This window comes from Nelumbo nucifera, chromosome 2, assembly GCF_055504915.1.
Source record: "Nelumbo nucifera cultivar China Antique chromosome 2, China Antique-T2T, whole genome shotgun sequence".
Classification (NCBI taxonomy): Eukaryota; Viridiplantae; Streptophyta; class Magnoliopsida; order Proteales; family Nelumbonaceae; genus Nelumbo; species Nelumbo nucifera.
Genome location: NC_142650.1, coordinates 25,564,830 through 25,576,068, shown reverse-complemented (window position 1 = coordinate 25,576,068; position 11,239 = coordinate 25,564,830). Strand labels below are relative to the sequence as shown.

At 43.2% G+C, this 11,239-nt stretch overlaps 2 protein-coding genes across 2 annotated transcripts; one reads left to right on the top strand and one right to left on the bottom strand.

The window, feature by feature from the left end:
• Positions 1-466: 466 nt before the first annotated feature.
• On the bottom strand, positions 467-844 carry LOC148802016 (uncharacterized). The gene has a single exon (XM_088897807.1). The coding sequence runs from the start codon at positions 842-844 to the stop codon at positions 467-469; it is 378 nt and encodes a 125-aa protein (XP_088753933.1).
• A 7,194-nt stretch (positions 845-8,038) lies between these two features.
• On the top strand, positions 8,039-10,632 carry LOC104595337 (uncharacterized). Its single transcript, XM_010256034.3, has 3 exons — positions 8,039-8,278; positions 8,918-10,172; positions 10,260-10,632. The coding sequence occupies exon 2, from the start codon at positions 8,999-9,001 to the stop codon at positions 10,097-10,099; it is 1,101 nt and encodes a 366-aa protein (XP_010254336.1). The 5' UTR covers positions 8,039-8,278; positions 8,918-8,998; the 3' UTR covers positions 10,100-10,172; positions 10,260-10,632.
• Positions 10,633-11,239: the final 607 nt, after the last annotated feature.

Sequence of the window (11,239 nt, the reverse complement as noted above, 5' to 3'; positions counted from 1 at the left end):
TAGGTGCCAAAGCGACTAATCTTATAATTTCGGCTAAGTTAGAACGATGTCGAGTTGTCGAATTGCTGACGTATACCGTGGTCGACGTAGGGGGCCTTAGAGCTGAAAGTGATTTGGCTTCCCCTTATGTACAACTTAGTTGAAGTGCTCATAGCATCTATCAGCTAGACCAGGTTGCCAGGGCGAGCAGTCTCATTTTTCACACTTAGTGAAAAATGATATCCTTAGGCTGCCAACATTCCAAACTCTTTATAGATAATATCTCCTTATGCTGTCGACAATCCACACACGGGGTACCTGCCTCCCCTCCAACATTTCGAGCTCATATGTACCTTCACCGATCACCTTGAGAATTCTATAGGGGTCGTCCTAGTTCGGACCTATCTTTCCCTTGCCGGGCTCAAGTACTATAACCTTCCAAAGTACCAAGTCGCCAAGTCGAAATTGACATCTCTTAACTCAGAAATTATAATACTAAGCTACTTGTTGATGGTATGTCACGGTCCGAATATAGGCTAAGGACTTCTTCCACCAAGTCGAGGTTGATCCACAACTCATCCTTGTTAGCCTCCTCATCATATGTCTCAGACTGCAAGGTTGACACCTTGATCTCGGTTGGGATGGCAGCATCCACCTCGTATGTTAGGTTGAAAGGAGTCTTGCCGGTTGTTGTCTTGATTGTAGTTTGGTAAGCCCAAATGACAGTAGGCAGTTTGTCCACCCACAAACCCTTAGCTCGGGAGAGCCGAACTTTGAGTCCATGGAGTATCGCCCTCTTTGTCACTTCTGCCTGACCATTTGCCTGAGGGTAAGCCACTACAGTGAAATTTTGCTGGATTCCCATCTCGGCACACCAATTCTAAAATTTCATGTCTTCGAACTTCTTTCTGTTGTCCAATATCAACACCTTGGGGAGTTTGAACCTGTAGACGATGCTCTTCCAGAAAAAGTTATGCACGTTTCAAGCTGTGATGGATATCAACGGCTTGACTTCTACCCAATTCGTAAAATAGTCAACCGTGATGACCAAGAACCTCCTCTGCTCGATCACAAGTGGAAAGGGACCGAGGATATCTATCCCCACTATGCAAATGGCTACGGGATGGTAAGGTACCTCAGGTCGGCAATGGGCTGATAAGGGATGTTGGCATGTCGTTGGCACTTGTCACACTTCCAAACTAATTCCAATGTCTCCGCCTTCATCATGGGCCAGCAGTAGCCTTATCGTTGCGTTTTCTGGGTGAGTGCCCTGCCCCCCAAGTGTCCTCCGCAGAGACCTTCGTGGATCTCGCGTAGCACCTGGTTTGCTTCAGTTGGGCACAAGCAGCAAGTAGGGGAGCATGAACGACCTACGATACAATTATTCGCCAATGATTACATAATGAGATGACTGCCGCTCTACACTCCGAGTTGCATTATGCTCTGTAGGTAGGGTCCCGTGGTGCAGATAGTCAACGAGCGGACCCATCCAGTTCAGCTCTACAAGCAAAAGAGGAACAACCTCTTCTGCCACCCTTTCTATGCTAGGTTATGGTAGGTCTTCAATGTAGACCATTCTCTTCTTGATGTCTATTGCACCAGCAGCTTTCAGAGCGCGTTAGCCTCGGTGTTTCTGAACTTTGGAATTGCAGGATGCACCGAGAGTGGAAGTTAGGCAACAACTCTCTAACCTTGGCTTGGTAGGCCAACATGGCAGATTCTCGGGCCTCATACTATCCATTTACTTGGTTGACTACAAGCTGTGAGTTATTACAGACGACGAGGTGTTTTGCGCCGACCTCCTTTTCCAGGATAACCCTACTATCAGTGCCTTGTACTCAACTTCATTGTTCAATGTTTAGAATGCAGGCTGGAGAGCATACTCCAGCTTTACCTTGCTAGGTCCATAGAGTATCAACCTAGCTCCACTTCCACGCTGGTTGGACAAGTCATCCACATGGAGGATCCAGGGCTCCTCGTCCTAGGTTGAGTCGGGTGCCACATTGGTTGAAGCCTCCAAGGTGGTCACAAGCTCAACAACTTCAGGGGTTGGCATGTTGAACGTGCACTCGGCGACAAAGTCAGCCAGGACCTGTGCCTTCATCACTAGGCGCAACTCAAACCGGATGTCATACTCATTGAGCTCAATTGCCCATTTTGTCAACCTTTCTAAGACCTCAGACTTCTGAATGACTGATTCAGAGGTCGATCGGTTAGGACTACTATGGTGTGGACTTGGAAGTAAGGGCGCAGTTTGTGAGTTGCTAACACTAGCGAGAAGGCCAACTTCTTGATATTCAAGGAGCTCGTTTCGGAAGCGTGCAAGACTTTACTTACGTGGTAGACAGGTCATCGCATCCTATCTACCTCGTGAATTAAGACCGAGCTAACTACCTCGTCACTATCTGAGAGTTAGAGTTTGAGCTCGTCCCTGGGTTCCGACCTAGTTAACAAAGGTGATGAACTGATGTACCTCTTGAGCTCGTCAAATGCGAGCTGACATTCTTCAGTTCACTCGAAATCTTGGTTCTTCTTAAAGGCTTTAAAGAACGGAAGCCACTGCCCAGCCGACTTAGAAACAAGGTTTAAAATTTCGATACAATACACCTGATACGGGGTGTATCGTATCGTATCTTTGAAAAATAGATACGGGATACACATGGAAATTGAACATTTTGTCTTTTTTCATGCGTATCGGACCCGTATCAGGGGTGTATCGGTAGCGTATTGACGAAAAAAATAAAGGGGAAAAACAAGCTTCTTTTCCCCGAAATAAGCCTTCTTTCACCCCAAATGCCCTTAAAACTCCAAACTTCATTCTTAGAGTGATAGATTTGCAAAAGTTTGCAAGAAACGAGTGTGAATAGTTACTTTTTTTTTAAGATTTTTCAAATTTTGAAAAAATATGACAAAAATAGGTAAATTTTTTTCAATTTTTTATAATATCTTGTGATTTCTTTTTTTTCTTGAATGTTTAAATTTATGTTGATCTACATTTCTTTCATTCAAAATCAATTTTTGTGTGTTATTAGTATACTTATGGAAATTTCATGAAGATATTTGGGGAAAATATAAATTAACAAAAAAAATTCGAAAATGTAATTTTTCTCTATCTATAAAGACTAAATATGTTTTAGATCTATGGACTTATCTATCATATCCATAAAGCAATTGAAATTTCTTCTTATATAATGATTATTTATTTTTTTATAATTTTTGGAAATGAACAACAAATAATTATTAATTATATTTTCACATAGAAGTTGTGTCAATGCATGTTTTATGGTTGGACAAGAGAGTTGGGTTTTTCCCATACCATAAAATATTAAAACTTAAGAATTATAATTTATAAATTAGTTAGGCATAGAATTTTTAATGAAATTATAATTAACTACAATATATTTCTTCATAAAACTATTAAAATATATTAATTTAATGTATATACACCTCATTGAGGTCTTATATTTAGTGTTGTTGATGTATTTTTATGATTTATTAAAGTATTTATAGTGTTTCCAAGTGTATCTATGTGTATCTAGTTTTTCTCCGATGTGTATGTGTATCCAAGACATATCCTAATACGTCTCTTAAAATTGCCTTTCCGATACACTTGGAATTTTCAATACTTTGAACTTTGCTTAGACATAAACCGGTTTAGGGTGGCTATCTGACCCATTAGCCTTTGTACTTCTTTTATTGTTCTAGGAGGTCTCATATCTAGGATGGCGTGGATTTTATCTAGGTTGGCTTCGATGCCATGTTGGTTCACTATGTACCCGAGGAGATTGAAAACACACTTGTTCGGGTTGAATTTCATGTTGTATTTTCTTATAATGTCAAAAACACAATTAAGATCATAAACTAAAGAGTTTGAAAACCGGGTTTTCACAACCATATCATCAACATAAGCCTCAATTTTATTTTCAATTAAATTAGAAAAAATTTTGTTTACAAGGCACTACTAAGCCGCTCCAGCATTTTTTAAATCAAATGGCATAACTTTATAACAATACAAGCCCATTTCGGTTCCAAAGACAGTTTTTTCTTCATCGGCTAGAACCATCTAGATTTTGTTGTAGCCAAAGTATGCATCCATGAAACTCAACAGCTCAAATCCCGAGGTCATGTCTACCATGCGGTCAATCCTAGGGAGTGGGAAGCTATCCTTTGGGTAGGCTCATTTGAAGTCGGTGTAGTCGAGACACATGCGCCACTTGCCATTGGCTTTCTTCATGAACATTGGGTTGGCAATCCAGCTCAGGTATTGGACCAATCTAACAAAGTCTTTTGCAAGGAGATTTCCGACCTCCTCATCTACTATCCTCCACCGCTCTTGGGCAATGTTCCTCTTCCTTTGTCGGACTAGTTTGACTAAAGGGTCAACATTTAGCCTATGAGTTATGACAAAAGGGTCTATGCTAGGCATTTCCGTTGCCGACCAAGCAAAAACATCTATACTTTTAATTAAAAAACTTCCCAACTCAGAGCACAGTGGTTCCGTGAGGCGAGCTCTAATCTGCATCGTCTTCTCGGGGTTAGTATCCAAGATTGGCACTAGGACGATGTCCTCCACGGGGCAATCTCTCTCGTCATTGTTCCCCAAAGGTGGCTCCAAGTCGATGTCGACGGCCTGCTTTCCCTTCCCCTTCAATGCGGCCATATAGCACTTGTGAGACTCAAGCTGATAAGCTCGCACAACTCCTACTCCATAATATGTCAGAAACTTCTCGCTAAATCCGATTAGGGGGACGTCGGTCGGTTGTAGGTCTTTCATCTCGAGCTCCATCTGCTCGAAAGCCTCCAAGAAGATGATATCGGCCGAGCTTCCAGAGTCAACCAGAATCCACTTTACCTCGAATTCATTTATGACTAACTTGACTACAAGGGCAGTGTCATGTGGTCTTGGGGAGGCTAGTCTCTGTTCTGGTCCCTACTCGACTATGACACTTCTCTTGGTTGGTCGACTGCTTCAAATAACCTCGACGGGTCAGCTCCTTAATCTCATCCTTGAGGTTACGACAATTCTTAGTGTCGTGGCTGATGTCCCGATGGAAGTGGCAATATTTGTTAGGGTTCCTATTGGTAGGGTCCTCTCTCATCCGAGGTGGCCATCTAACGTACTCAGTTGTCTTGATCTGCATCGGAATCTCTCCCCTCTTCACATTTAGCGTGGTGTAGTTACGGTTCTAGATGGGAGGGGTGCGAGAACACTGACTTTAGGACCTGCTGCTTCTATATAGAGACTTGCTTCTTCTCCGCGGTGACCTATTGCGACAGTTGCGAGGGGACCTATTGTGCCTTGGTGACTTGCTCTTCCGATGCTGTTTGTTGCTCCCCAGCTCGTCTTCTAACCTCTTCCACTTGCCGCTCAACTCCAACCGGGATTTGAGCACTTCTTTGGCCTTCATAAACTTGGCCGCTTGGTTGAGGAACTCCTCCACAAAGGCCAGAGGGTTCAATTCAACCTCCTAGTGCAAGTCGAGATGTTAGACACCGTTGACTGCTATAGTGAGTTGGATAGCTGGGTCGAAGTTGGGAATAAGTCGCTCCATGTTGAATTGTTTGATGTAGTCCTAGAGTTTCTCGTCTAGTCGCTGAACGGCATTCAACGAACAGGTCACCGCCTTCGGGCACTGCTTGCTTTTCGCGAAGTGTGTAGTAAACAGGTTGGCGAACTAGTTCCAACTTTTGATGGAGCCCGCAACCAGCCCCGAAAGGTGGTTGGGAAGGCCTTGCAAAGGCTCACGTCGTTTGCCCCGTGTAGTTGCACCAGGGTATGGAAGTTGTCGAGGTGGCCAATCGGGTCATAGCAGACTACCCAATAGTCACAAAGGGGACATCAGGGTGCACAATGGGTTGATCCTACCCCCTATGACCGAGTTGTTGTTGTTAACAAGGTTGTTGACAGGAATGTGGTTGGAAGATGCCATTGAAGATATACTTGGAAAGGAAGTATGAGAGTATGGCTTTTGCGTAGAGTTTCCTACGGATGGCACCAATTGATGGTGTGCGATCTGGAATCTCCCTGCTAGAGGACAACTCGGACACCAGACTATGTAGGTCGCTTTGTCGAGTTATAAAGAAAGAGAGATGATCAGAGTACCTGGGCTACTTTACCCGGTGTGGGCACTCCGATGCTTAAGTCAGCGAACTGGAGTTTTTTGAGAGCTAGAAAGCAAGAGAGAGCTAGAGAGCTTGAGTGCTAAATCGTGCATACCTTATGAGGTTGGAGGTGAGGCTTTTATATAGGCAAGCTGCCATAAGACTCACGAAACGCGTCTAGGATCTCCGGCCCGTCTGGTTTGAATGTGGTTTCACTCCTGGAAATGGACTCAATGTAAGCAGGTAATGTCTATCCAATCCCGCCAGAAGTGAGCAGGGCAATAACCAGCTCTTCTTACGTGGCGTCATGATCTCGAGGAATACAGAGGTGATATCCCGCTTAAGGGGGAGGTTGCTCGGCACGTCAGGCATGTCGCTAACCGAAAATAGGTTAAATCGGTGGAAGCAAATCACCTCTTACGCCAACCTGAGGTTTTGCCTAGTTATTCGTAGTTCGGCCACTAGGGTGGTTGTATGGGGTCTTCTTATGTGGTGGTGAGATATTATTCTATTATTCTGCAATACCACGTATTGTGATATCAAACACAACTTCTTACGTTTTTGTATGGGACTTTGGGTATGGAGTGGGTTGTGTTAATTGAGCTAGAGTGGTTGAGCACTAGTGTTCTATTCAAAAAAAACTTCATATTTGAATCCAAAAAAAACTTCATATTTGACTAGGAATGGCAACGGGGCAGGGCGGGGACGGGGAGCCTCTCCCCATCCCCCTCCCTGAAAAAATCCTCATCCCAACGGGGATCCTCATCTCCCATGATTTTTTATAATGTTAACCATTTTATTTTTTTATTTTATTTTAAAAAAATAAAAATAAAATAATTAAAATTTGCAATCCTATTAAAAAAGATTCAAACATATTCAACCATATTTTTAAAATATTAATATATAGATGTATGTGTGCATATATACATATATAACATATGCTTACATATATACATATATATTAGTGGGGATCCCATGGGGCAGGGATCGGGGTCCCCACAAGACGGGGAGTGCTCTCCCTGTCCTCGCTAATGGGGATGAAAATCTCCCCATCTCTGTATCCACGGGAGAAAATTATCCCCATCCCCGCTCCATTCGAAACGGATCCCCACATAAATTAGGGAAATGGAGAAAATTGCCATCCCTATTTTTTATGTGCACGTGGGGTGCCCTCCCAAACGGGCTATAATTTTTTATCGGATTTTTAGATATGGAGTTATGGACAGTCGAATTGGTGGAGCCTACTTTTGATCGATGGGTTTGGTGGCCGACGAGTTCAAATCGTCTACGGTTTTAATAGTTTATACTGAGCGAATCATAATGTACTGCGTCAGTATATTGGTCCTCCTTAATATATTGTCGGTCGCCAATCAAGTGTATGTTCCAAATCATTTGATACGATTCCTATCAAAATTAAAAACATTTTATAAGGGTGGTCCAACGTCAAAAGTGGGACCCTTTGATCAACGTCTACAAACTTACCTGCATTTGTCTAAATGTGAGAGCATAAAAAGTATGGACCGTAGGATCATTTAGACCGTCAATCTCGCGACTCTCCCAGTTCTAAAGATAAATGACTCCCTAATGAATGATCTTATACCATTGGATGCGTGGACCTTCTTCGGAATGTTGACCTTGTTAGGGTGGGCCCAATGATCGAGCCTTTTTCCTAAAGTGATCAAAGGCCGTCCACCGGAAGTCTTAGGGAAATTTCCAATGTTTATCGTGCCAAAAAAACAGAGGTTTCGTTGTTTTAACTGACTGTTTTACCCTCGTTTCCTTCTGTAAATAGGAAATCGATTTAGGCCAGGCAAACCTTTAAAAATAAGGGTATTATAGTAATTTAAGCATAGGAAGCCGACTCATGATTTTGTTCCTCTTCTTGTTTTCATTTTTGAAAAATATTTGAAAACGAAACAAACAGCGCATTCCAGCGCATTCCCCCTATAAATACCCCCATCTATCTCATCTCTGACTTCCCTTCTTTCTCATAAAATTTCTCGTCTCTCTCTCTCCTTCTCAGATTCTCTCTTCGGGAGAAGGAGCCCTAAGGATCTTTTCTCTCTCTCCCTTCTGTTAGGACCGACTCGAAGAATATCTTTAGAGATTAAGTACTCTGTAGTCAATCGAACCAGTGGAAGCGGCCGTGTGAGAAGAACACCGATCTAATTCTCTAATCTGATCTTTGAAGGCTCTGGTAAACCCTCTAGCAGAACGCTTTAGTCGGCTTTTATGGCTTTAAATCCAGTGGATTCTGGTGGTTCTATACTTTCCGTGGGTGGTTATACCTTCGTATTTTCTTTTTCTAGGTCTGGGGTTGGGGGGATGGTTGGCTTCTTTCCTGCGCCGGTTAGGGTTTTGTGTCTGATGATTGTGATTTGTAAAGAAGGAAAGAAATTTGAATCTTCTCGTTGTCTGTGATTTTATCTTGTTTCGAGATGTGAAAAAGGGACAGTCTTGTTATACTAATGTCCTCCAGCCTCTTGGATTTGTGGAGTCATAGAAAGGCTGGAGCTAATAGGACATCTTTTACTAATATCTTCTATCTTCTTATTGTTCTAGGTTGAATGGTTAACTGAATTGTAGATTTATTCCTTCTCTTTTGTGAATTAGGTGATGATTTTTTCTTGTATTCCTATTTCTTACCCTAAACCTCAATTGTTATGGATCTTTCTGTGTGTATGTGTAATTGTGTGGATAATATCGATATTACATGTTATTGTTGGCGTTGGGATCCCAGATTCTCAGGATCCCTAGTTGCTTGTTTACCTGATTGTTCCTTTGCATTCAACTCTAGAATAGATAAACTAATTTGCGTGTCGGTATGATGTTACAGAACTTAAAAGATTTGGTGTTGCTGCTTCAAGAGGGTTAGTCTACATAGTAAGCATCTGGTGGTATATCCTATAGTAGCAGAATGCCGAAAGAGAGAAGAGGTCGTTCTGTGTCTGTTGACAGGTCCAGGGCATCTCCTTATCCTTGCAGCAGTTCTAGTCGTGCCAGGCGGTCTTCATCCAGAAACCCTTTAGAGCCTGTAGAAAATGTAAAAGAATGGGAAGATGCCAAGAGGTCTTCATCCAAGCAACCTTTGGTAACCCTGGAGGATGTGAAAGAATGGGAAGAAGCTAGATGCCCTGTCTGCATGGAACACCCTCACAACGCAGTACTTCTTTTATGTTCCTCCCATGACAAGGGCTGCCGCCCCTACATGTGTGACACAAGCTATCGCCACTCAAACTGTCTTGACCAGTTCCGCAGAGCATTTGCAGAGACCCCATCAGTGGTGCCACCGGAAAATGAGGCTCCTCAGTTGAGCGGAGCCTCTCAGTCGTTGACGTCGGAAATTGCTGCAATGGATGGTCAAAATGAAGTGAATGAGGAAGAGGATCCTGAAGAGCAAAACCTGTTCTGTGAGGGGCAGTTGGAGACAAAGCTCCTGTGCCCTCTCTGTCGTGGGAAAGTAAATGGCTGGGTTGTTGTTGAGGCTGCTCGCCAGTTCATGAATGTAAAAGCTAGGAGCTGCTCCTGTGAGACATGTGATTTTTTTGGGACTTACGCAGACCTCAGGAAGCATGCGAGACTCGAACACCCCCTTGTGCGGCCTACAGAGGTGGACCCTGAGCGGCAGCGCAATTGGAGGCGGCTAGAACAGGAAAGAGACCTTGGCGATGTGGTTAGCACGATTCAGTCAGCTTTTGGGGATGAGATGGGAAATGAATATGTTATTCCGTTCAGTGGAAGATTGATTGTCTTTCTATTGTACCGAGTCCAAAATGATCCCAGTGCAAGTCGCAGCCCGTCTGCTGCCTCGAGAATTCGATGGCAGTCTGGTGCCTCGAGAATTCGAGCACAGCCAAGGAGCAGAAGGCAAATGACTCTATGGGGGGAGAGCTACGATAGCGATAATGTTTCTGCACCTAGAGAAGGTGACAACGAGACACTAGAAAGTATGCCAATTTTGTGGCAACAGCGAGAGAGGAGTCGACGACGACGAACAACACCAGATAACGAGCCATGACAATGAATGCCCAAAACTGATCTTCCTGCATTGTTCGTGGGCTGGTTTGGGGTCATAAACTCTAGTCTAAAAGGTGAGTTGACTTTCTCACTCAGCTCTCATTTGGTGGTTTCTCATCTGATGTTAGCAGTTCTCAGGGTTTTGTGTTGTTGCATTCCAGGTGGAGAAGCGAAGAGAAAGATGGCAACTGGCAAGCCTTTTCTCTTCGAGTAGGGAATTCATTCGGCTGAGTGCTGAACTGTTCTTGCATCTTGCATTCTCACTCTCGCTTGAAGGGATTTAGGAGTGGAGTATACATAAAAAAAAAGAAACAGAAGAAACCAAATGGGGAAGAAGAACGTCCGTGGTTTGAGTTTTCTTTGTCACCATTTTTTTCCTTTAAATTTTTGGTAGATACTTGTCACCATTAATTATACTTTATTTGATCTACCATACTCTTTATTGGTGATGTTGCCAATATCCGAATGCTCTATTTACCTTTAAACTGTTTATGTCTGCACTCTGTACAATAAAATACGAAGTGGCATTGGAAATTAATTGTTGAGACTTGAGAGGGTGGACTGGGTTGTAGATACAGACTAATAAAAGTCTACCTGTTGTGGTAGTGTCACCTTAGGAAGGATGTCGGTTGACTCGGTTCTCAGTTGGTCTGCTGGGGCTTTGGGTTACTACTGCAGTTTCTCTAACATGACTGGTGGTGCTAGGAGCCAGTTTCTCCAACATGAGTGAGGATGCCAACTCCTTTACGGGGATGGAGGTCTTCATTATTATACTAGCGGGCCCCGTGAGATGTCCGGGAAAAAGATGCCAACTCCTTTATTGGGTTTAAAATTTAGGGATAAGTGGATTGCAATCATGGCAATTTTACCCGTTTTCATCCGAGTATATGGCTTCCTCAGAAGGGATGGGATGGAGACTTCCTTAGGTTCCGTTTGGTTTGTGCGATGGGATGAGAAATATTTCAAAAATATTCCCTTTATTCACATTTGTTTTGATTAGAAGAGGGGGATGGGATGAGAAAAAAGTGGGATGTGAGATCTTAAAATCGTGGATTTGGGGTTGCACCAAAATAGTGTGACCCCGGTGGAAAAACTAAGAAACCACTGTTATACAGAAGTAGAGCAACGGCAGCGGCACCCT